We start from the raw sequence: 26,930 nt of genomic DNA, 5'->3' as shown, positions 1-26,930 counted from the left end.
GAGCAAAACCTCCAGACTTCCTTAGTCCATGTCGTCGTTCAGCCACGACTCGGTGAAACATAATATATTACAGTTTTTAATGTCCCGTTGGTAGGATAACCGTAATCTTAGGTCATCTAATTTATTTTCAAATGATTGAACATTGGCTAATCGGATTGATGGAAGAGGCAGTTTACACGCTCGCCGTCGGATCCTTATAAGGCACCCCGACCTACGTCCACGATATCTCCGTCTCTTTCTCATGCGAATGACGGGGATTTGGGCCTTGTCGGGTGTCTGTAGGATATCCTTCGCGTCCGACTTGTTGAAGAAAAAATCTTCATCCAATACGAGGTGAGTAATCGCTGTCCTGATATCCAGAAGCTCTTTTTGGTTATAAGAGACGATGGCAGAAACATTATGTACAGAATAAATTACAAATAACGCGGAAAAGGGTTTTCCATTTTGAAATTGTATTGACCCTAACAGTGATGGTGAATATGACAATTATCCTTAGTGGAGTGGACACTGACCACAACGTTGCACCACTGGTTGAGTTTGATGGGCAGGTCTCTGTGGGACTGGACCCATTTGGTGTAGGCAGGGTACATCACTGTAAAAATAAAAGAAGAAGGATGCATTGGTCAGTGTGTGAATTAGTAAATTAATAAATGTCGGGCATAGAGAGGGTAGAAGTTGTAAGCGCCATGGATGAAAATATCCATAGACACGTTGTCTCGTGAGTTACACCTATATAATGCAGTTCTTTGAGACCTAGTGAAAAGCATCTGGAAATTCAATGTATCAAGTTTAACTTTAAAGTCTGACAGAAGTGGTCAGGTGTCTTTGTCTTACCAGTTTCACTAGTGGGTCGGACAGCAATGGGCTCAGCAAGCTCAGTGTTCCCTGACCGCGTCACCCAGGCGACCTGAAGCCAGAACACACACAAACACAGTTCACTACTAATGTGTCAAATCACTTAAAGGGGATCTTCTTTAGTATGACACCAAGACAAATGGTGATCACACATCACTGGAGAAGCGAGGACCAGGATTTCCAATAGGGATAGATACACACTGATACCACATCTCACCACTAGATGGTGTCAGGAACACCCATCCCCCTATCCAACCCCACACACACTTCGCAACACCCACCTCGGGGGCAAAATCCGCAATATGGGACTTCTCCTTCTCCAGGGCAGCCTGTGAGACGAACATGGGGAAGTAGCAGTTCTCCACGCCCAGCTTCTTGATCTCAAGGTCAAAGAACTCCTTGATGGACTCCCAGATGGAGTAGGACCAGGGCCTCAGCACGTAGCAGCCGCTCACATCGTAGTACTCAATCATTTCCGCCTTAGTGATTACCTGGAGGGGCAGATGCAAAGGGAGACACTTGTCTTGAGCCCTATACCATGGCTGCATCCCGATTCTCAACCCTTTCCCCAATCCTCTAATGGATCTAAAACCACTGGATTGGTGTTATCATTGGCTGGAGGGAGTTTCCACCATTGTTAAATCCATGACGGGAAGTGTGCAACCCTAGCCCCAGGCCCTATTCCCAATTACTTTTCAAATCAAATCAAAATTTTATTTGCCACATGCGCCGAATCAACAGGTGTAGACCTTACAGTGAAATGCTTACTTACAAGCCCTTAACCAACAATGCAGTTTTAAGAAAAAAAGTGTTAAGTAAAAAATAACAAATGATTAAAGAGCAGCAGTAAAATAAAATAACGGTAGGGAGGCTATATACAGGGGGTACCGGTACAGAGTCAATGTGCGGGGGCACCGGTTAGTCACACCCGGGGAAGTGTACAAGGAATAGGGCTCCCGAGTGGCGCAGCGGTCTAAGGCACTGCATCTCAGTGCTTGAGGCGTCACTACAGACTCCCTGGTTCGATTCCAGGCTGTATCACAACCGGCCGTGATTGGGAGTCCCATAGGGCGGCGCACAATTGGCCCAGCGTCGTCCGGGTTTGGCCGGTGTAGGCCGTCATTGTAAATAAGAATTTGTTCTTAACTGACTTGCCTAGTTAAATAAAGGTAAAATAAAATAAAATAAAATAGAAATGGAATTGTGCTTCTGTCCAAGAGAGGTTTGTGACAATTCCAAAACTACTGTCTTTAGTGGAGATTAGACTGCTAGTCAAAAAACTGGGGCATTAATCACTTGCACAGGTGTACAGACTCACCTGAGAGTACCAATCAGCCAGGTTCTCCTCTTTCTTAGCCTCCAGTCCTAGTCTGAATGAGGAAAATATATAGCAATCAGGTGTGAATCCTAACTTCCACTTAGTCAATTTCCACTTAGTCATGCATGGATGTCAGTAGTGGACCATTCCCATCCCTAGCTAGGCCTTCAGAGCCACGGCTCCCAAGAAAAATCATCACGTCAAATAGCTGATGTAAATCATGACAAAAAACACAGTACCACAGCATAGATACACAGCCAGTCTTCTCTGACACAGATCCATATCACCACAGCACACCAACTTCATCTGGCCACATCCAGCCTAACCAAATAATCCTGGTTAGTATGAGTTAGTATCAGTCTTTCACAATGCAATACACACCAAGCTAATTCGGATGCAGTCAAGCATGCAATTACAACAATTAATCAAGCTACTGCTCAAATGCAAAAACGCATAATTGGTACACTTACAAATATGTTTTCAACTTGCTCTGGCAAGTTTAAAAGCCTCAAATGTTAGTCTGCTAGACAGCTCTCAAACATTTTCAACGAGAACACAGCAAGCGAGCTGCAATAAAAACCACACAGCACACTTGGGATGAGTTCAACAACTTTGTTTTGAATCGATTAGTTGATGGTTGATAGGGCCAAAATGCTGACTTGTCTATTGCGGAGGGAAAGCCACGTTTTGTTTTGAATCTTGTTACCTCAAATCTATGCCCACTTTGCCCAGCAATGGAAAATATCACTTAAATTGGTTGTTTTCAATTCCCTATTTCAAATGGATACGGATGCCTTAGATCGACTAATCGATTAATCAAACTCATCCCTACAGAACAGTGAGAACACTCACCAGAAATCCATCTTCCGGTCCAGCTAAATGGTCAATCATAAGATGTTCGTCCTTTGCTTTTAAATCCAAGATACATTTTCTACAGTAGCGTGATTTTTATCAAAAGCCATTCATGAATAAGTTGAAGAGAGCAAGTCTATCATGTTGTAGATTCTACTGTAGCCCTGAGACTGGGAAAACTGCTAAAATTCAGCACCAACCCGTCTACTAGCTAGAAGGCTCTGAAGCCATGGGAATGTTGGGCATGCTCATTTTGCACCCCTGGGGGACGCCAACCTACGTAAATGAGATTGAGTAGAGGCGAGAAATGCAATGGCAAATGATAATGTTCGCAAAATATGCGTGCCCATTGAAAAAAATACATTTACATTCTTTCAATTTTAGTCGTCATTTAGCAGACGCTCTTATCCAGAGCGACTTACAGTAGTGATTGCATACAATTTCAGACTTTTTCGTACTGGTCCCCTGTGGAAACCGAACCCACAACCCTGGCGTTGCAAGCGCCATGCTCTACCAACTGAGCCACACAGCACTACAAATCAAAATCGGATTGGCTAATCATGCCGTCAATCCAAGACTAGTAGGATCAGGGGAAGATTTCTCCTCAGATACCAATACGGAAAATCCTGATTGGATAGCTATTCCTATTTTCATTTTTCCCTTCCCCACCACAGACAACAACCCTCTGAACACAAGAGATGAATCATGATCATGATTGACAAGACTCAAATATAATTTTCAATCACTGAAACATTTAATTTTCGGTTTAAATATTCTTAGGCTTCCTCTGAAGGCTTTGAAGGCCCTGACAGTACACCACTGTGTGAGATAAAACTTTAAAACATGTCTAGGAGCAATGTTTTGGGCCTATGGCACAACAGTTCAAACCACACATGAAAGAATATCATAATAATCATCATAATAATGCGTGCATACATTTTAGTATTGCTGACCCCAGAAGGAATTGAACCCACTACCCTGACATTGCAAGCACCAAGCTCAACCAACTGATTCACACAGGACCACATCCACATTCAGCCTATGTTCAACATCACCATCTCCCTTGATTTCTGGCATCTATCATTCCATCTTCAAATCTCCACTCCATTAAAGTACCAATGATTTCTATTCATCCATCTCTGCTTCCCACTCTCCCCTCCATCCACCCATCCCGCTCTCTCACCGTGTCTGTTTCTTGGGACCCCCCTCTCCTCCTCCCCCTGCGCCTCCCGACGAGGCCTCCTTGCCCTTGTCTCCCTTGGGCTGCTTCTTCCCTCCTCCTCCTCCACCACCTCCCTGTTTCTCAGACTTGTTCTCTCGGTCCTTACGGTTCTTGTCCTCTCCGCCCGAGGCTCCGGCGGCAGCTACAGGTTTGTACTCCTCTCCGGTGAGGGCCTTGAACTGGGTCTTCAGGGCCAGAAGCTGCTTCACAGCACCGTCCACCTGGTCCTGGTTACAGGGATGGCATTTTACATTGGTTGTGTTATGCGGTCTGTTGCATTTAATTACTCAACAAACAATTAGGACTATCCCTGAATAACAACATTAAGATTGAAATCTGATTATCATGTTCGGTGAATATTTGCCAAATTTAACATTGGTACAAATAGCTACAGTTGCTAACGTTAGCTAGCTATTCTAGGTTGTATCTGCGTCAAAATGCCAGTATTCCTCATCTGAATAGCTTGTTCTCGCCAACATGTTTTCAGCACTTTTGGTCATAGATTTACCAGGTGAAATAAAATCTCACTAACCTTAGGAGCTTTCTCCAATTTCAGCTTCCTCACCAACTCCCCCTGATGGGACACCTGGGAGAAGAGCACCTTAACGGAGGAGCTAGATTGGGCGTGGGGGGCAGGGCTAGCCTGGAAGGGGGCAGGGCTAGCCTGGACAGGGGCAGGGCTGGCGGCTGGGGCCATGCCTGGTTTGTAGTCCTGGCCAGTCACCTGCTTGTACTCGGCTTTGAGTGACAGCAGCTGCTTGACGGCGGCGTCCATCTGGTCCTGAGAGGGAGGAGACAAAAACAGAAGGGTTCATGTAACTTTCTTTAAAACTACCGTGAATTAATTAATAAAGCTGTTAATGCCATAAATATGGAGTTAAATACATGTAAAAAAATAAAAATAAAAAATGTTTCCTGATCTTGTTATATCTCTCAGATATAGGAGACACTTCAGAACAAACTTCCTTTTGATATGTTTTTGGGACTATCTGTTGTTCCATGTAGTGAATATGTTATTCAATGTGTTTGTATGGGCTAATAGCAGTAATACCAAAAATAATTTTATCGAATAATTTGTTTATATATTTTTTGGGATAAATCAAGGGGTCTTAAAATTCTAAATCAAGTAGATAAATGATCCTTGGTATGACCTTCTTAAAACAATTCCATATAGCTTAGTAGAACCCCCCCGGCTTAGACAGGGCTTACACTCTGATGGGTTAATATTGTAAAATAAAGAATGTTGTAATAGAGCAGGCCTCCTGTAGATCAGTTGGTAGAGCATGGCGCTTGCAACGCCATGGTTGTGGGTTCGATTCCCACGGGGGGCCAGCATGAAAAAAATGTATGCACTCTGGATAAGAGCGTCTGCTAAAATTACTAAAATGTCAAATGTAAAATGTCAATTCTCTCCCCAAACTAGTGTGTGTATGTAATGCAGAAGAGACATTTCCATCACATATGCAAAGCATATCTATCTTATCTATATTATTATATGAAGCATTTTATCCAACTCATGCCTAATGAATGCCAGCCTATCATCCCTTCCTGTTGGCCTCACCTTGGGGGCCTTCTCAGTTTTCAGCTTCCTCACCAAGTCACCCTGCTGAGTCACATGTTCATAGATGCCTGAGCCAGAAGTGGCTGTGGGGGCTTGGGTGCTCTGGACTGGGGCTGGGGCAGCAGCAGGGGCTGGGGTAATTCCTGGCTTGTAGTCCTGACCTGTCGCCTGTTTGTACTCTGCCTTCAAGTCCAAAAGCTGCTTCACCGCAGCATCAACCTGGTCCTTTGTGGAGAGATTGAGCAAATACAGAGGTCAGGGAAGAGAAATCAGGGATAGAATGTTCTATCAATGGGAAAAATGTATAGAACAGTTATGAACAGTTGGAGCAACTAGAGAGATGAGACAAGTCTTACAATGTATTTATAACCACAATAATACCTGCAGGCTAAAAGTAAAGCATTACTGAACTCGCCTTCCTTACCTTGGGTGCCTTCTCAGATTTAAGCTTCCTTACAGTGTCTCCCTGTTCGGTCACACGTTCGTATAGGCCTGAGGGAGAGGATGAGGGGGATGAGGCAGAGGGAGCATTCTTGGCTGGGGCAGTGGAGGGAGGGGTCATCCCTGGCTTGTACTCCTGGTCTGTGATCTGTTTGAACTCAGCTTTAAAAGCCAGCAGCTGTTGGACTGCATCATCAACCTGGTCCGGGAGAGAAAACGAAAGAGCATTTAAAAAAAGTTATGCATCCTTTATTTATACAGGTAAAACCGCGCTTGTGACCTGTTTTTAGGAGGCATCAAACAAACAAAAATGAAATGAATAATAATGGTTCACCTTCTACTTGTGGAAAAAAGTGGAACTACTTTTAATTGTGTAGCAGGCTATTTCAACTCAGGATTCAAAATCTAATCCATACAAAAATAGGAGCCAAATGATAAACAAGAGAAAAATGGACTCAAACCTTGGGAGCGTTCTCAGACTTCAGCTTCCTCAATAGCTCCCCCTGCTGGGTGATGCAAGCAACGGCGCAGGAGGCGGAGTCAGCAGAAGGGGCGGAGGTTGCGGCCTTCTGAGGGGCGGAGCTGGCGGGTGGGGCGATGCCTGGTTTGTAGTCCTGGCCAGTCAGCTGCTTGAACTGGGCCTTGAGTGACAGCAGCTCCTTTACCGCTTTGTCCACATTCTCCTTGGGGGCCTTGGCGGTTTTCAGATTGCGTACCTTCTCACCTTGAGCCACGATGCCGGAGAAAACGGCGCCGGCGTCGCTAGCAGGGGCTGGGGCAGAGACGGGGGCGTCTTTGCCCTTGGCTGGGAAGGCAGGCTAAGAGGAGACGAGGAGTTTATTCCTTATATTACAGAGATTTAACCAAATCTACAATAATCAAATTATCTTCATTAATCTATAAGATATACAGGGTGCATCGGAAAAACCTCAAATGATTCAAACTCGTCAAATAGTCCAACATTCTCCTTACGCCTCTCCTTTACCTGCACTAATCTGACAGCACAGACAGGTGGAAGCAAATCGTCAGGTGAGCCTCAGCCATATTGATTTGAATGATCCTATATTTTCAGATCAGTGCAGATAAATGAGGAGACAAGTAGAGGAAGCCACTTCAGACTATTGAGATGAGCCCGTAGTTATTTCCTCTCTCCTTTCCTGTCGCAGAAGAGGAGAACTCTAGAAGAGGCGAAATAGAGGAGTAGGTATTAAGACTCACTGTGGTCGTGGTGGTGGTGGTGGCCTTGCACTTCTCCTTGGAGCCGGTGGTGGGCATCTCCTTGGTGTGGCCGTCGGGGATGAACAGCAGCACACAGGGACTCTCCTTACAGCTGTGGGGACTAGGGGACAACACCAGGGACACGTTAGTAAAACAGACACTGGAACGGTGTGCTTCTGCATTTAGAAAATGTAGCACCCATCCAATCCTCTGGCAGTAGTATGCAGTAGGCATTGTGCTTGTTATTTAGAGAATATCCATCCATGTATTAATTAACTCATCCAACAATCAAACCATCAATCCATCCACCCACGCATCCCTCCCACTGGCCCAAGTGCAGTCATAGCCAAAACAACTAGTCAAAGATCTTGTAGAGAAGATAGAACCTGATTGGCTCGTAGGGCTGGTCACAGATGTAGAAGCCCCGCCTCTGCAGCTGGATGATGTCACCCTTCTTCAGGTCCTTCAGACAGGGGTCTCCCAGCATCTTTTCCTCCAGCTGAGAGAAACAAAGGATGTGAGACAGAGAAGGGAAGAAAGGATGTGAGACAGAGAAGAAAAGAAAGGATGTGAGACAGAGAAGGAAAGAAAGGATGTGAGGCAGAGAAGGAAAGAAAGGATGTGAGACAGAGAAGGAAAGAAAGGATGTGAGACAGAGAAGGAAAGAAAGGATGTGAGATAGAGAAGGGAAGAAAGGATGTGAGACAGAGAAGAAAAGAAAGGATGTGAGACAGAGAAGGAAAGAAAGGATGTGAGGCAGAGAAGGAAAGAAAGGATGTGAGACAGAGAAGGAAAGAAAGGATGTGAGACAGAGAAGGAAAGAAAGGATGTGAGATAGAGAAGGAAAGAAAGGATGTGAGGCAGAGATGTGAGGAAGAGAAAGAGAATGTGAGCGAGAGGCATGTGAGGAGAAATAGGAAACCCTGTTCAGTCTTCCGAAGGATTAGAAGAGTGTTCCTCTATACTGGTCAATGATATCTGCTCTATTCAGAATGATGTGCTTTAATAATAATTTACTACATTTGTAAAGCGCTTTTCTTTATACAGAAAATCAAAAAGTGCATAAAATAAAAACCAAATACAAAATAAACACAACTAGACAGGGCAACTGACACAAAGAAGACAGCTGACACTACAAGGGACAAGAACACCAAGGAGCACAGCTATCAACAGAAAGCCTTCCTAAGAGAAAGGTCTTTAGGCCCGTTTTATAGGAGCCTGTGGTGCCTTCAGGTGGTCCGGGAGGGCGTTCCAGAGGCTAAGGCCGGTTGAGCTGAAAGCCCGATCCCCCAAGGAGGAATTTACTTAATTCTTGTAACAGCTTTGCAAACAAAAACACACACACACCACACAAACACACTCCCTCACACCACACGCACACACTCCCTCACACATACCGCATAGACAACCAACCCCCCTCCCCACATACCCCCATGCTTGACCCGTCTACACACACCCTTGACTCGTCGCCACACACACACCTACCCTTGACCCATCCCCACCCTTGCTCACCCACCTTGCTCTGTTTGTTGATGTGCTCCTTGAAGTCGTCCTCCTTGCCTATGACGGGCTTGGTGATGAGGTGCTGGTAGTTGACGCAGACGGTGGGCAGCAGGGGTGCGCGGGGGGTCTCGGCCAGCCACGTGATCTTGGTGGTCTTCTTGTAGTCCTTGTTCTCCAGGTTCAGTTTGCCGTCCAGGGAGGTGACCTTACCGCTGGCATCTCTGGATCACAGAGACCAAGAGAGGGAGAGCGAAAGGGGGGCATAGGAGTTAGGGAGTTGACAGATTGTTTTTAACCATCATTGTACATTTGGTAACATTTTACTTAGAGCCGATAATGCATTTGAACGTGATACATCAGTTACATTGAGCGAGAGAGAGAGAAAGACAGAAAATGAAAAAATATATTAGTTACATGGTGTAGCTATAACATCTAGGCTAGTGATGATCCTTGCTGCAAGTGGAGAGCCTCAGTACAACTTATCAAGTGATCTTGATTAGTTGAATTTAGTGTTTCACTGGTGTGCTGGTACTGCAGTTTCTTGGGACTGGGTGAACACTTGATAAACACTTGCCTAGGCAAAGCCCTCCGGAACAGCTTTCTGTAAAAAGCTGCAGATCTAAAAAATATCACTTTAAATTAAGTACAATTTATGAAGGCTTTATATAGCATACATAAAAGTGAATAAGCACAAAATAAATGCCTCACAAATCATCTATTGGATTAAGTCAAACTCTATAAATTGTTTATAAAGGGTGACATTACTCCCACTGTAGGGTGAATTGCCAAATGTGCCATAATGCAGTGGTTCTCAATCCTGGTCCTGGGGACCCAAAGAGGTGCACATTTGTGTTTTTGCCTCATCACTATACAGCTGATTCAAATGATCAACTCATCATCAAGCCCTTTGGGTCCCCAGGACCAGGATTGAGAACCACTGACATAACGCACTGTTTATTAGGAATGTAATGATTCACCAATACGCATCGATCCCCGGTTCAAATGTTTAAGATGAGAGCGCATCGGTCCACGGGACCCCAAACTGATCCAAATGTAGCATGCATCGGTCATCAAATCTATTCAAACATGACAAATTAGCAGGTCAAATGTTTTTTGGGGGGCTCATATTACTTTCTTTCAACCTTCTGAAAATACGCCTAATCTTTTGTGACAACTGATGCGTCCTCTACTTCAGTGTCAACCTAAGCATGTAACTGTGTTGACAGTCATTGATCTACAAGTCATTTTGCATGCCGAACAACCCAGGCAATATCAGTAGCCTAGTCAAACTGTGCACTGTGTTGCGTGCTGTCCAATGAGGTTGGCCGCGAGTCACCTTCAGCATTAAAACGTTTGTAAAATGGCTTGCGCAATATTAGGCTGAGTGACAACCAATGTAATTTGTTAGGTTATTGTTATCAAATGTGCTGTTGAAAATTGTGTTTTACCGGGAATGAAGTAGGCTAAGCAAGCGCCTGAGACACGACTCATCTGGCTATATAGCCTACCTGCTGATCGAGGCTAAAACAGATTTGATTTTGATTTTGCAGGTTCACTATCAGCAATAGTTTTGCTTTAAACAATCAGTGTATATGGTAATTGTTTTTATATACAGGGTAACGTTGATCATTTCATAATGAGGACAACGATCACTTTTTCTACCCGCACTGCACTTCGAAATGGGAGGAAAATTACTTCTAAACCATTCAATTTTGAGACGGGGGCTAAGTCCAAAGTTGTGATATACACTACCAGTCAAAAGTTTGGACACACCTACTCATTCGAGGGTTTTTCTTTATTTTTACTATTTTTCACATTGTAGAATAATAGTGAAGACATCAAAACTATGAAAAAACACATAAGGAATCATGTAGTAAACAAAAAAGTGTTAAACAAATCTAAATATATTTTATATTTGAGAATCTTCAAATAGCCACCCTTCGCCTTGATGACAGCTTTGCACACTCTTGGCATTCTCTCAACCAGCTTCACCTGGAATGTTTTTCCAACAGTCTTGAAGGAGTTCCCACATATGCTGAGCACTTGTTGGCTGCTTTTCCTTCACTTTGCAGTCCGACTCATCCCAAAACATCTCAATGGGGTTGAGGTCGGGGGATTGTGGAGGCCAGGTCATCTGATGCAGCACTCCATCACATCCTTCTTGGTAAAATAGCCCTTACACAGCCTGGAGGTGTGTTGGGTCATTGTCCTGTTGAAAAACAAATGATAGTCCCACTAAGCCCAAACCAGATGGGATGGCATAAAATCTCAAATTTGGCCCAAGCAGATCTCTTCTTCTTATTGGTGTCCTTTAGTAGTGGTTTCTTTGCAGCAATTCGACCATGAAGGCCTGATTCACACAGTCTCCTCTGAACAGTTGATGTTGAGATGTGTCTGTTACTAGAACTCTGTGAAGCATTTATTTGGGCTGCAATTTCTGAGGCTGGTAACTCTAATGAACTTATACTCTGCAGCAGAGTTAACTCTGGGTCTTCCATTCCTGTCGCGGTCCTCATGAGAGCCAGTTTCATCATAGCGCTTGATGGTTTTTGCGACTGCACTTGAAGAAACGTTCAAAGTTCTTGAAAGTTTCCGTACTGACCTTCATGTCTTAAAGTAATGATGGACTGTCGTTTCTCTTTGCTTATTTGAGCTGTTCTTTTACCAAATAGGGCTATCTTCTGTATACCCCCCACCTTGTCACAACACAACTGATTGGCTCAAATGCATTAAGAAGAAAATAAATTCCACAAATTAACTTTTAAGAAGGCACACCTGTTAATTGAAATGCATTCCAGGTTACTACCTCATGAAGATGGTTGAGAGAATGCCAAGAGTGTGCAAAGCTGTCATCAAGGCAAAGGGTGTCTATTTGAAGAATTGCATATATAAAATATATTTAGATTTGTTTAACACTTTTTTGGTTACTACATGATTCCATATGTATTATTTCATAGTTTTGATGTCTTCACTATTATTCAACAATGTAAAAAATAGTAAAAATAAAGAATAACCCTTGAATGAGTAGGTGTGTCCAAACTTTTGACTGGTAGTGTAGATGATTTGAGAAGCATTTGTATGGTGCTTATGAACCCTTTATGTATGCTTTATAAGTTGAACTTTGTTTAAAGTGGGAGCAATCTTACTTGTGGATCTTGGTGATGATGATGTTTCCCCAGTTGATGAAGGTGACTATCTCTCCCTCAGTGAAGGTCTCTGCGTCCGCCCCCTCCACCAACACCCTGGGTCCATACCACACCGCCTTCATCCCCACCTCTGTGTTCTGGGAGGGTAAATAATACACAATTGCCAGGTTTAGTTGCTAATGGTATGATGGATTGACTATATTTGGTTGGTTTGGCGGTTTATTTGGCTATATTGGTTAGGCTATTCATTTGGGAAAAATTAAGTTGGCTGATTATTCACATCATATACTCAACTTGACTGAGGTATGATAAAAATACAAATTTTGATTGTGAGGGGAACTCTTAGCATTGTCAGAGTAATATACACGTCATACTTTGGCTGCTGAACACTAGATAAGAGTGCACTACTTCTACCTAGTCAGGGTGTGTCCAAAATGACACCCTAATCCCTATATAGTGCACTACTTTTGGCTTTGGTAGTGTACTCTGTAGGGAATAGTGTGCCACTTCAGTGCAAATAACTGGCATCAAGGTACCTTAGGGTGTTTGACGGCCTCCTTCATCTCCTCTGGTGCCTCAGGGATGATGACAGGGACTGAGTAGGATCCAGACAGGGCTGTGTATCTGGGGGCCACTGGGTCGATAACCTACAGACACACAGAAATGGGAGAGGTTAATTATTGCAATGGTGTCCTGTGTAGAGACAGAAAAACTCAATCAATATATTGACTGAAGACTTGTCCACAGAGGACAGTTCAATTGGACCGGAACATCTTCAACATATTTCACACTAACCAGCTGAGCCTACAGAGCAGAGGCGTACTGTGCTAGCCTGGTTATGCATCCACCATAGTTGTTGGAACCATTCTGGAAACGACAAAGTGAAAGGAAAATACCCAACCCAACACAGTACGGCTTGGCTCAAAAGAGTCAAAATAGTATTTTTCTGGACAAGTGAACAGAAATACTCTCACTCATACACACCGTTGAAGGAAGAAAAGAAGGGGGGATGGTGGTGGCAGAGTGCAGGGACGACATGAGAGAGAGAGAGAGAAGAGGGATAGAAAGTAGAGGGGGATCCAGTTTTGCAGGATGTATTGCCAACAACACAGACTAAAGGCAAAATGGGAGCATCTATAACCATGGGGAGCTGGGGACCTTAGAATTTTTCACATCCTGTAGCCTAGTAAAAACAGAGCCTAACAATGCACTGCTGTCATGTTATATACAGGTATGCCGGTGCCACCAAAGGTTTTGCTTATCAGAGATTATAGATACTAATAGTCTTCCAAAATATGTCCGCCAATATCAAGTGAATCGTCACTTTTCGAAGACTACTAGAATCCACTGTTTTCCTTGTGCTAGTCACCTCTACACCTCTAAGCTGCCAGTTGTGGAAATGGGAGGTGGCCGGAGAATCGGGGACACATAAGCAATCGGAGAGGAGTGTCTAGGAGAGCAGTATGGGGGTAGGGGAAGAAAGTTAACTTTTGTAGGGATGTTCTCCTCAGAAGTGACTATGAGTCCGAGTGAGATTTAAGCAAAATGATTGTTGTAGAATGAAGACAAAGATGCAGAATGGAGAAGACGGGGAGGGAAAGGATGGAAAGCACATGGATGGAGGGAAGGAGTGGAGGAGAAGGAGGAGTACCTTGATACAGCTAATTGGCAGCTTGGAAACAGAAAGTGAGATGCAGTTCAATGTCAAACAAGAGAGAGAGAGAGAGAGAGGGAGAGAGAGACAGAGAGAGAGAGAGAGAGAGAGAGAGAGAGAGAGAGAGAGAGAGAGAGAGAGAGAGAGAGAGAGAGAGAGAGAGAGAGACTGGAGGTTCGGAGTGGGTAAGACAAGTTCAGACAGGATCGGGTACATCTACTATATCCCTCCCTTCCTCATTGCCAATACCATGGGCTTCGAGGGGAAATAAACGTCTTCCCTAGATATAATACATGACATACATAGCAACCTTTAAATCATTTCTGGTTTAGAAGTATGCAGTGTTTGTACCATAGAGATAGACATATTTCTGTGGTTTGTATATTGGACACTAAAAATAGCACCTTGACAACACCTAGCCCCCCTGACCATGGCAGAGCGCTTTTTGATGAACATCATCCAGCCCAGATGCATAGGGGCGCAGATTTAAGAGGAGGCAGTTACTGCATGCGGACAGACAATGAAATGCCAAGATTTACATGAAATTGTGAGAGGTAGGGAGGGGTGTATAAATTAGAGGGACATGGTTGCAATGAATGTTAAAGTCTCAGATTGGGCTGAGTTTTATTATGAAGTATGTGTGGTATATAAATCGGGCAAATACTTCTGGTTCTGGAACTTAAATCAGTTTGTGACACCCACTATGTATAAAGTATGCTGGATGGTGACATTGCCGTTTATTTTGAGAGAAACGTGTTTCATGATCACATCAATCAAACGTAAAGGCTAATGAATTAGACAGGAACCTATAGCCTCCTCAAACCGTAGAGTCAGTTTCCTGGGCCTTAAGTCTATTCGTGGAATAAAAAGCATGTTTAGTGGAGATTCTCCATTGAGCATTCTTTTTAGTCCAGAACTACGCTTAATCTGGGTCTATGAAACCTACCCTTATTTTAAGGTAAGAAGACGATTGAAAAGTTATAATTTTTTCATTAAACTGACCCTTTAATTTTAAGCCACTGACAGAGCTATGTCATGAAGAGGAGGGAATGTGAAAGAACATTTTATGTTTGTGCTTTTCTAATAACCAATTTGACTGGGTTCATGCAAGTGACTGATTGATCGTGCCTGGAAGGAATCCTCACTATCAGTATCTGCAATTTGGCAGTACGCCCAGAACATTGTTTTGAGAACGGAAAGGGATATCTCAGTTTCAAGGTCTCAGCTTGGAGAGAGGCAGCCTCGTGAGGTATTAGTCGGTCACATACATGAACCAAACGTTCATTCTGAATTAATTATGAATAATGAATAAGCTAAATCATACAAATGTAGCTTGTCTGTGTAAGCAGTACATAAGAGAACTAACGGGACTGCCCCGGCGGAGCTCACTTCTGGCCGGTACTTTACGCATCTAAGTTTAACTGTGAACTCTCCAGCTTGCTGGATTTAAGATTGACTTTGAGTGTCCCTGTGTAGAATTTCCACGACAGAAGGCGGAGTGGAAAGTGGGGGATGAAGGGATGAAGGGAGTATAACAGAGGAGAAAAAGAGGAGCACAAGACACAAGGAAGGCAGCAATGCAAGCTGTTAGTAGGCACCCTATCAGAGGAACGAAGTGTGTGTGTGTGTGTGTGTGTGTGTGTGTGTGTGTGTGTGTGTGTGTGTGTGTGTGTGTGTGTGTGTGTGTGTGTGTGTGTGTGTGTGTGTGTGTGTGTGTGTGTGTGTGTGTGTGTGTGTGTGTGTGTGTGTGTGTGCGTGCGTGCGTGCGTGAAACAAGCTTCCTTAGGAATTCAGTGCATTTCTTTTTGCACCAACCGATCTGGGCAACCAAAACCTCTAATAATTGAACATTTCTAAAAACCTACAATACAGTCTTGTCCAATCTACCAACAATGTCTTTTCTCATGCCAACGATTTTCATATGCAGATTCTTGGATGGGATGTGACCAGCTTCAACCCTACAGTGGGTTTCAAAGGGGCAGGCTTTAATTAGGATCAAGGGGTAGAATTCAATCAGGATCAAGGGGTAGAATTCAATCAGGATCAAGGGGTAGGATTCAATCAGGATCAGTCCAAATGGGTATGTAGGGAGTGTGTGGAGGAAGGGGAGTGGAAGGGGACTATCGGTGTCCATGCATGCATACCTTCTTGTTGAAGGCCCAGATCTTGTCCCATTCCATGTTGACCACGGACCTGGATCCACCCTGGGTGAGTGGGAAAAAAACAAAATAATGTTTCAAAGAAGGAATCAACAAAAGGAATAGAAACAGGCAAAAAACCTGAAAATAGGATAGGATGGGATGAACTTCAACGTCCCCAAGGGTCTTAGACACACACATAGTTCATTCAGATCTGAGGAACCACTGAGTGCTAGAAAGCAGTTTAGACAGTTGTTTCTCAAACTGGGTTGTAGATAGCAACACACACACACACACACCTGGGCAGCGATGAACTGCTTGAGGCCCTCGACAGTCATTCCTCTGCGCAGGACACCTCTGACAGTGGGGAAGCGAGGGTCGTCCCTGAGGGAGAGGAAACATCAGATTTAGATCTGGGCCTTCAATAAAGAATTACGATTATTTTCTTATACTAACGGATCTCAAAGATCCACTCCATCAGCGCAATGCGAAGTGACGATTTATTCCAGGGAGATTTTTTTAAACAGAGTGGTACTTCCTGTATTTATAAGAACACAGGTCTTCATTTACAGTTGCAGAAAATGTTGCTATGGTGTGCCCTAGTGAACAACACCCTGTCGTGTGGAAAAGGTATTAGTTGACTCACCAGCCGTCGACGTAGCCCTGATCCACGAACCAGGTGAGCTTGCGCTTGGAGAGCACAGTGTTGTTGAGGTTGAGCCGGGCGTACTCCCAGACGCAGGGCTTGCGCAGACGCAGCGCCTCGATCACCCAGTAGAACTGGGCGTCGCGGTCGTGGTACTCTGTTGTACGCAGCGCGTGCGTCACGCCCTCCACACTGTCCACGATGGGGCAGGCGAAGTCGTACGTGGGGTACACCCTGGGGGAGGGGGTAGTGAGAGAGTAGTGTCACTCTTTTGGAAACGAGGATGCTTCTATACACTGTCCCTGTATGTCTTTATGAAATGTGTGAAGCCTGTTATGCACCTTTGTGAGCTGCTACACAGGACATGCAATATTTGCCAGGCGTGAGTCGAGAGTGATACCAGTGTTTCCCCTATATTCATTTAGCAGCGGCGCACTTAATGACTAAAACCATACATAAAGTATGTAGAAAAAATAATGGCGCTATATATTTTTTTATAAGATCATCTTTGAGAAATAACTACCACCAAAATAAAAACTGGACAGTCAGGGAGAATCAACAATTAGAAAAATGTAATTGCATGGGGGTCCCCCATTGATTTTGTTATGTTTGAGTCACTCCAATAGCATAAGAACACAGCAAAATGGCAAAATGTATAGATTTGCAGGAAATTAGCTTTCAAACAGCTAGATTTAGGCCACGCCCTCTGTTTTTTTGGTATCGCAAAACCTGTCCTTCAGACTTTTGAAAAAATGTATCAACAGAAATCCTTTATTTGCTAGTGCAGGAGGTTTTTTCAAATGTTTTCTGTCACCTGACGAATATCTCAAAAAAAGAACAAATGTGTATTCATTCAATGAAAACATTTTTTGGTAGCATGCCGTGTCTCCCTACCTGTAGGTGCTGCCAGTGCGGGGGTGGGGGGCATTCTTGCAGCGGTAGAGGGTGGGGTCGCGCATGCAGCCGTTGTTGGATGCCATGTCAATCTTGGCCCGCATGCAGCACGTCTGGCCGTACTCCGTGCCAGCCTTCATCTCTTCCCACATCTTCAGGTTCTGCTCCACCGCTGGGGGGGGGGGGGGGGGAGAGGGGTGGGAGACAGAGAGAGGAGGGCAGGGGAGAACGAGAGAGGGGTGAAGATGCAATGAGTGAAGATGGCGAGTGTTGCGCTTTTGAATATCACACAGTCATTATTTATCGTAATTACTTCCACATGCCCTGTGAAATTTCGCCATGTGGCTACAACTATCAAATCGTTTCAGATCTAAAACAGTGCCTACGGACTAAGGGTGATGTTGGAATTCAGCCACTGCTCCACTCCTATTCCCCTTACAGTTGCTGCGGTGGCGGGACTCGGTGCGCTCCTCCCTCGCCGTCTTCATCTGCTCTGGGGGTGTGTCGTCGATGTAAGCCTTGCCCTCCTTCAGTAGATTCTCCGCCATGCCCTGGATGCGAGGGAAGTGGTCGCTGGTGTAGGTGAACTGGTCCGGCTTGATCTGCAGCATGGCCAAATCCTCCAGGATCACCTATGAGAAAACAGAGGGAACAGGTTGGATAGTGTTTTGCAGGGGTTTCATTACGACCACTTGCATTGCATCACTTCAAAGTAGCCCCGAAAAGTCCTCAAGGCACGGTAAGTCTTTTTTCAGGCCAGTTATACTCAGAGATGGAAACACAAAAGTCTGTCTCTTTAGGCCAAGCAATTCTTACAGTGGAAACGAGCCATTAGGGCCCAATTCCGAGTTGAAATAAACATGTGCAACTCACACTTTTGGACATTCCTCCATTGATGTCAATGAGAGACTTGTACGAACATTTGAGTAAGACACAAGGATCTCAGGTCAGAACACCACTAGGATTGGGCAATGTCAACCTTTGTCCTATCGTGATTATGTACCCAGAAAACATTGATATATGATGGTATCGCCCTTATTGGCCAACCCCTCCCCCAAAACACCTAAAACGCCAGTTAGGCTATTAGCGCAAAAACGAATTAACTGGACGAATCATGACGAAGGATAATGTTATGGAAAGCCTGGGCAGAGGCTAAGTGCAGGCACATCTTTTTTAATATTCCTTTCTGGTGGAGGAGCTTCTGTGTGGGGCGCACATGATGGAGCAGTGACAGTCTGATGAGTAACGGGACTGTCTTACCGTAGCCTTAGGTTATACATCATGGGCTGGATAGAAGCAGTCTACCGTATTCAGAAGTGGATAATAATTGCTTTATTTGCCTCATAAAATAACAGTAAATAAATAATTGTTAGTTCCATCTCTCTTAAAGCCGTGATTGAAAATAGCCTATAGGCTATAAACTTTCATTCTTGATATTTTTGAAAGCCGCACCTTTAGGACAACACCCTCTTAGGCTAGAATATTTGGGAATGAGCTACTGTTCATAACTTCAACTTAGCTTTTATGATGGGCCTAATAGGAGGATAGGTTATTGGCCATTTAGTTTTCAACCTCGCATGGAGGGATTTTATAGGCCGCATGGATAATTTATTTCTTAATAAGCTTAAACTTGAATAAACGTGTAATTCCATTTTTCTATAGGCTATTGATATTGTTTGTTCTCCCTTATTATTAGTCCCATGTCTACTTTACGTTTTTAGGCTAGTCCAACAACTGAGATGGAACTCCGTTACATTCATTGTTTGATCGGGAGAAATCCATGCATTAAAACGATAAAAGCGTAGCCTATAGCCCAAAGTCATATAGCCTATCGAATAAAGAGAATAAAGGCTACGTTTTTTTTAAACACAAGATAGTTAAGGAGTGTCCGTTATAATAAATAAAATATAAATAGGTTAGGTTTAGGCTATAGCCTAAGACACATAATGCATCCGACAGAGAGGGAGAAACAAAAAATTTTGACTGGAGATTTTGTGCTGCCTTGGTGGAATTCTCCGATCCGTCTGGCCTACATTTCTCTCTTGCGTTCTGTAGCCTATAACATACTTATTGAAATAGGCTATAGCAAATAGAAATAGGCTAATTACTATGTTTGCTGCCCTGCTGTGCGCTACGAGACTCCAGTTCTTTACTGCGCGGAGCAATTCAAATTCCTAATAGGCTAAACGCTAAACCATCGTCTGTCACATCCCGACGTCGTCACCATCAATGATGGCTGTCAGTCATCGTCGATAGACGATGCTATCGTAATATCGCCCAACCCTATATACCATCCTGTATCAGCATGGAGGAGTTTCCCAAATGCCTTGTAGCTAACGCGGTACTTTATTTATCTCGTTATATTGCCTCAATTCTTCAACGTGCATGTAGACGGTGTTTTCACACATGATGGTTTATAAATCAAGAGAAAATAATTGATATGAAACAATTTAGCTAACCAAAAGAAAAAAAGGGACATTTGGGGGATACCTTCTCGAAGTCCTCCTTCTCTTTCTCGGGGTTGGTGTCGTCGAAGCGCATGATGAGCTTGCCCTTGAATGTCACCTGGTAGTGCTGGTTGAGCAGGGCAGCCTTAGCGTGGCCAATGTGCAGGTACCTGAGAGAGAGAGAAATAGAGAGAGAAATTGAGCAAGCGAGAGCAAGAAGGGAAGAGGAATAGAGATATTAATAGAAGGCATTGCAACTAATAGCTATACATTTCCATTTTTAAATGTTTAAAAAAAACACTATCCTGTTTGTTCCTACTGAAAACAACACTGTTGTTTTTGTGCCAAGTGGTGATACTCACCCGCTGGCCTCAGGGGGGAAGCGAACCACCACTTTGCCCATCTCGGCTCCTGGCAGCTCCACAAACTTGCCCAAGTCCTGCTTCTTCTCCTGTTCCTCAGACAGAGTAGGGACACAGAGAGGAGGATACAGTCAGCGGGATTTGGGAATGCATGAATGCTTGATTGAAGTGAAAGTTTGTGTTAAGTGTGCAGATCTCAAGCTAGGACTCTGCTCTTAACAGTGGATTTACAGACAGAAATACGTAATTTTCAATGCAAAGAGGAGACATACATCGAGTTTACCATTGGCAGTTGTGTTACTTACATCGGACTTGCGAGGAGGGGCCTTGCTGTTGGCATACTTGTTGCCCACTGCGATAAAGGGCACCTGGGAGCCCAGGAAGGAAAACCAGCGTGCCACGTGAGAGAACGCCCCCGCCTGCTGCTGGATTGACTGCCACTCACTGCTGCCTGTACGCACGCACGTGAGAGTGTGTAAGAGAGCGAGAGAACACATACGACTCTGTCAAGTCCAAAATCAATGCCTAGCCTCTACCCTGGACATCAGATAGATGTTAACAATATAGCTCTGTGCAAGTACCGGGTGCGTCTAAATAGTTTAGTTTTTAGATGCACATTATGTATATTTGCCTGCGCTATTATGTATGACTGTCTACACCCCATCCATCTTCGGTTATCATGTTAGACGCCCATTAGTGTCAGCTGGGTCACTGGGACTGGCTGACCTTTGAGCGCGGCCCACACACAGAGGTCGGCCAGGGTCAGGCTGTGGCCCACCAGGAATGTGCGTAGGGCCAAGGCCTTGTCCAGCTCCCCCAGGGCCGCAGCCAGGCCCGACTGGCCACACACGTGCCGCGCACTGAACTCCAGCCAGTGGTCCACCTGGAGAGAGACAGAGGAGGGGATGAAGGGGATGGTATTGAAAAGGAGAGACAGACTGAGGAATAGTAAGGACGGGAGGGGACCGAATGGCTCACAATCTGAAATGCCTTGGATATAGTTGCATTGCGACTGATAACAAGGCTCAAGTAATGATCAATAAGTTGATCCATTAAATAGCAGTGAATGGCTGAATTAATTAATTTAGTGAGGCCTCCAAGCTCTGAGTTGAGTAGCCATAACACAGCGAGAGCTAAAGCTAATAATGCTGGGTAAATCTTAGGTAAGCCCAAGCGTTGGGGAATCAGTGTGGCAGTGCTAGTCTCTCACCTCAGTTTGTTCCAGCATGTTGGAGCCGTACAGGCCCAGACTGGGAGTCACGCGGGCAAGGTAGCGAGTGATGGAGTTCACATCGCTGAACTGCACTGACCTAAGGGAGAGAGGGGGAGAATAACCACTGTCAGCCAGACAATAACCTTGATTATTGCACAGTCAGTGCCCTTATAAAACGTCCTTATATAGGCCTAGTCACTATTGGTACTTTTGCAAAACACTAAACAGTATCAAGTAGCTGAACCTAAAATGTAACAAATCCAGTTCCTTGACCATCTCTTCACACATCAATGACACATTGTCATGAGAACATTTGTGAAGACAAAGCCATTGCTAGGTGTTGTGGTTGTTGTGTACTCACTCTGAGACACGGAGCTTGTTGTCTTTGCCCTCCTCCACAGACACGTTCACTCTGCCCTTCACATGCTCTGCTGCCAACAGCGCCCCTGCAGGCGAAGAAAGGAATCACAATGTAATTGGAAACGAAAGACCCCACCCGTCCCATCATGCATCCATTACTTGACAAAGTGCCCTAAATATAAAGTGGCAAGTGTGTGTGTGTGTGTGTGTTGATTTCATAAAACGTATTTACCAACTAGCCAGGGGGCACCCCAGAGACTAAACAAGTTCCAAAACACACAAAAAGTTATGTTCTCACATTGTTGTGCACCAGACAATAATGACACCCAAAGCCAATATGTGACCCGTTTGTTTTTTTGTTTTTTAATCAAAATATGTTTTTAGGCAGAAATGCCTTCTGGAACATGTGAACTTAATGTGCCTTAATAACAAACTTGCATGGCATCTGTAAATAAGAATAACATTATTAAATTACGAGCCTAGTTGGTTTAGCCACGGAAAAAGAGAGGAACCTTCCCACTAGCCATGATTGGCTGAGATAATGGATAGGCTGTACATGTCTAGAGATGAGTTCGGATTGGTCTGCCATGTAGCACGCTTCTGTCTATAACATGAGCTGCTCAGTATGTGTAGATAATCCTTGCTACCGTGGCTTTTTTGAAAAATATAACATAAGCCATGGAAAACTGCAAAAGTGTTGCTACTGCTCTCAACAACATTGCTGCCCGGAAAAGACATGCTGCCGTGAAGCATTCATCCATGTATAAGGTGTTAGAGTCTAGCTACATTTTCAGATATTATGCGTTTCTAATTTGGTCAGAAAGTTGTTTTCATTGCAAGTTAAAGTGTACTGTTAGCTAGCTAGCGAACGTTAGCTTGTTAGATTGTGTATGACCTAGTACTAATATTATTTGTATCTCAGAAAGCCATTTGCATTGCTAGTTATAGCCTAATGTTAGCTAGCTAGCTAATATTGAACCTAGTTGGTTAGCTTTAGCTACCTGCAGATTCATACTCCAGCATTACATGCACGGTGGCTAGCTACGACAATCTGTTCGAACTGTAGCTATGGGTTGGGATTATGGTTTACTGTTTAGCTAGCTAGCTAGCTAGCTACCTACCTGTCTAAATAAAATACTCCACATTGCAAGAGAACGATTACATGACCCATCAAGTTAGCCAGGTGTCTGGGGGTGATTACGGCCATCTATTTTATTTCATGAACATGTGTAGATGTTTAGACAATAGTGACCCATCTACTTAAGCGAGATGTGGCTGGGGGTGGTTATAGCATTACTTTCACATGACCCATCAATTTAGACAAGTGTCTGGGTAAGCATCATCTAATAATTATAAAATATTTTTATCTGGACACTTTCAAAGTCAGATTAGGATATAGGCCAAAGACTAGATAAAGTGTATTTTTACCTGGAGTTTTTCCTTATTGTAGGCTACTACTTAAATCACTTTTAGTCTTGAAATAAGTGGCGCAGTGGTCTAAGGCACTGCATCGCAGTGCTAGCTGTGCCACTAGAGATCCTGGTTCGAATCCAGGCTCTGTCGTAGCCGGCTGTGACCGGGAGACCCATGGGGCGGCGCGCAATTCGTCCAGGGAGGGGAGGGAATGGCCGGCAGGGATGTAGCTCAGTTGATAGAGCATGGCGTTTGCAACGCCAGGGTTGTGGGTTCGATTCCCACAGGGGGTATGAAAAAAAAAAAAAGTAAGTTGCTCTGGATAAGAGCATCTGCTAAATGACGTAAATGAAATCTTTGGTTGTTTACTACACTACTTACTCTGTTTAGCACATGGCCTCACATGTGAATCCTTAAAGAGAAGGGTGGGGGCTAAGGCTTAAAAGGGTGTGAACGATGCTGAATAGGTGTAGACAAAGAAGAGCTCTCCAGTAGGCAAACCAAAACATTCAAGGGCCATTTTCTCAAAAGTGGGGTTACAAGTTTGTCAACTTTCAAAGCAGAATTACTTTACCATTGTTCCTCAACTACAGTGTATGATATACCATTTTGTAGCTCTGAATCTCTACTTTTATCCAATGTAAAAAACACAATTTCAAATGTTGCTACATAAAACCGAATTGAGGCGGTCGGTCACATATTGACAAATGTCTGTCAACTGTCAACTAGGGCCGGGACGATACCAGTATCACGATCCTCGTTAGTATCATGGCAAGGAAACAAAACACGAAGCGGATTTGACTTCTTTATGAAAAACAAACCTAATGTTGTAAACCAACATGATTATGATGTCATCCAGAATGCTTGTGTTTTGCATTTTAGACATCCTAGCTACTATGCATAATGCATAATTAAGAAGAAACTTGCCAAACTTTTTCTGTGACAAAAGTCTCAAGAGTGGCTTTCGTAGTTGTTTTTGTGTACTCAACAGCTTTGAGCTGTGAATAATTTCCCATCAACAGGCCAACGATAAATGATGCATGCAAAAATAATCTGATTAGAATGCATGAAACAGTGACAGTATTTCTAGCTAGTCTCTCATGTCGCTTGCATCATTAAGTTACACCAGGTTGACACACAGGAAGGCTGTTAGCTCAAGGTCAGGGGTAGCTATGCATTATTGCAAACGCCATGACAGCAACTCTCCAAATAAAAAAAATAGACTAAAATCAAATTAAATTTTATTTGTTACATGCGCCGAATACAACACCGTGAAATGCTTATTTACAAGCTCTTAACCAACAATGCATTTTTAATAAAATAGAGTTAAGAAAATATTTACTAAATAAACTAAAGTAAAAAAAGAAAAAAGTAACAAAATAACAATAACGAGGCTATATACAGGGGGTAACGGTACCGAGTCAATGTGCAGGGCATAGGTTAGTCAAGGTAATTGAGGTAATATGTACATGTAGATAGGGGTAAAGTGACTACGCATAGATAATAAAGAGCGAGTAGCAGCAGCGTAAAAAAAAGGGGGGGGGGGTTCAATGCAAATAGTCCGGGTAGCCATTTGATTAGCTGTTTAGCAGTCTTATGGCTTGGGGGTAGAAGCAGTTAAGAAGCCTTTGGACCTAGACTTGGCGCTCCGGTACCGCTTGCCATGCGGTTGCAGAGAGAACAGTCTATGACTTGGGTGGCTGGATCATCTTGAACCATGTGTGAAAATGACTGAAGATGCAGCCAGCTATGTGACCTTGCAAGATACATTTAGCAAATGTTTTAATTAGCCAGATAGCTCGTTACTCACCAAATATGCACCTGAGGCACCTTTTCCGGTCAACAAACAATACATTAACATTTATTCTGTTGCTTGTACATTTTTATTTTTTGCAGTATTACTTTAGTGCCTTATTGCAAACACGATGCATGTTTTGGAATATTTTTATTCTGTACAGGCTTCCTTCTTTTCACTCTGTCAATTAGGTTAGTATTGTGGAGTAACTACAATGTTGTTGATCCATCCTCAGTTTCTCCTATCACAGCCATTAAACTCTGTAACTGTTTTAAAGTCACCATTGACCTTATGCTGAAAACCCTTTGTGGTTTCCTTCCTCTCCGGCAACTGAGTTTGGAAGGACGCCTGTGTCTTTGTAGTGACTGGGTGTATTGAGACACCATCCAAAGTGTCATTAATAAGTTCACCATGCTCAAAAGGGATATTCAATGTCTGCTTTAAATAAATAAAATTGATCTACCAATAGGTGCCCTTCTTTGCCAGGCATTGAAAACCTCCCTGGTGTTTGTGGTTGAATCTGTGCTTGATATTCACTGCTAGACTTTGAAGGGCCTTACAGATAATTGTGTGTGGGGTACAGAGATGGGGTAGTCATAAAAACAAAAATCATGTTAAACACCATTATTGCACACAGTTAGTACATGCAATTTATCATCTGACATGTTAAGCGAATTTTTACTCCTGAAGATATTTAGGCTTGACATAACAAAGGGGTTGAATACTTAATGACTCAAGATATTTCAGCTTTTCATGTTTTATTTATTTGTAAACATTTCTAAAACATAATTCCACGATGACATTATGGGGTATTGTGTGTAGATCAGTGACAAAATATCAATTTAATCCATTTAAAATTCAGGTTGTAACAACAAAATGTGGAAAAGTCAGGGGTGTGAATACTTTCTGAAGGTACTGTACCAGGCGTAACAGAAGTAAATTACGATAGTTGCAGGCAGGGCAGGTATTTTGTGAGTAACGAACGCATTTTCACATACAATAAGATAACGCTTGCAGAGCTGTCTAATGGGAAGATGACCGGAAGCGTTCTGGACAGAAAGGCTATCATGTCATATTCATCGTCTGCCCAGATACTGGTTCACTTCCCATCTCTACCTTCATTATTAAGCTATCTAGTTACGTTAGTTGTATTGTTGTGGCTTATTCAGCTGACATTTCCAACGACTATTGTTACATCATGCAATGAGAACTTAAAATAAATAGCTATCTAGCTAGGCTCTATTTCCTACATGAAATACCAACATCACATTTTTTGTTTCCTATTTCTTGCGATAGCTTCGACATTGTGTCACGACAACAGAAGCCTAGCTAGCTAGCTCTATGTAGCTAATGAACTGTCATCACGGACCCTGCTCAGAGTCAGACAGCACAAGCTAGCTACCTTTTACTAGCCAACGATTCTTATCCATCTTTTAGCTTTATCTAGCAAACAATACTATCACGTTTACCTAAAGGAGGGTTGCTACTGTTGATGGTAAGGTTTAAAGCCATGCTTTCTCCTCCCTTTCTGTTCGTGAAGGCTCTCGCGCTGTCCCGAAACCTTTCGAAAGTCGCCGACAGCACTCTCTTCAAGCAAAGATTATGGATATACTGACAAGATACTTGTCTTTCCGCCCTAACAATGGCAATCGTTGTCCACAAAGCGGCACGGCGCGCTGTCTAGCTCCCGCCTATCCTTGATTTGGATTTGGATCATCTTCTTCTTTCTTCCTCTTCTTCTTCAGTGGGGTTTATCGGCGGTTGGCATCCAACGTTATGGCGCATTACCGCCACCTACTGTACTGGAGTGTGGGCCAGCGACAGGGAGAAACTAAATCCTTCCTGCCTGCCCCGTTGCTCTTAAAAAAGATAACAAAATATTTGAGACTATA

At 43.6% G+C, this 26,930-nt stretch overlaps 1 protein-coding gene across 1 annotated transcript in view; it reads right to left on the bottom strand.

Moving 5' to 3' along the window:
* LOC311145689 (bifunctional glutamate/proline--tRNA ligase-like) overlaps positions 1 to 26,645 on the bottom strand; it is a gene marked incomplete at its 3' end in the record, with an annotated part of 40,322 nt that extends 13,677 nt beyond the window's left edge. Inside the window, 26 exon segments of the mRNA XM_084181949.1 lie at positions 513 to 592; positions 835 to 907; positions 1,137 to 1,346; positions 2,174 to 2,225; positions 4,209 to 4,474; positions 4,780 to 5,028; positions 5,809 to 6,033; positions 6,233 to 6,448; positions 6,711 to 7,067; positions 7,468 to 7,588; positions 7,854 to 7,966; positions 8,984 to 9,191; positions 12,117 to 12,253; positions 12,653 to 12,763; positions 15,915 to 15,974; positions 16,208 to 16,292; positions 16,555 to 16,788; positions 17,449 to 17,620; positions 17,888 to 18,080; positions 19,939 to 20,065; positions 20,258 to 20,346; positions 20,563 to 20,708; positions 20,984 to 21,140; positions 21,468 to 21,567; positions 21,832 to 21,916; positions 26,508 to 26,645. Of these exon segments, the coding sequence (XP_084038075.1) occupies positions 513 to 592; positions 835 to 907; positions 1,137 to 1,346; positions 2,174 to 2,225; positions 4,209 to 4,474; positions 4,780 to 5,028; positions 5,809 to 6,033; positions 6,233 to 6,448; positions 6,711 to 7,067; positions 7,468 to 7,588; positions 7,854 to 7,966; positions 8,984 to 9,191; positions 12,117 to 12,253; positions 12,653 to 12,763; positions 15,915 to 15,974; positions 16,208 to 16,292; positions 16,555 to 16,788; positions 17,449 to 17,620; positions 17,888 to 18,080; positions 19,939 to 20,065; positions 20,258 to 20,346; positions 20,563 to 20,708; positions 20,984 to 21,140; positions 21,468 to 21,567; positions 21,832 to 21,916; positions 26,508 to 26,550 (3,909 nt within the window). The 5' untranslated portion in view covers positions 26,551 to 26,645.
* Between the last annotated feature and the right edge of the window lie 285 nt (positions 26,646 to 26,930).

This window comes from Coregonus lavaretus, assembly GCF_964263955.1.
Source record: "Coregonus lavaretus genome assembly, chromosome: 18".
Classification (NCBI taxonomy): Eukaryota; Metazoa; Chordata; class Actinopteri; order Salmoniformes; family Salmonidae; genus Coregonus; species Coregonus lavaretus.
This window is presented reverse-complemented; position numbering and strand designations above follow the sequence as displayed.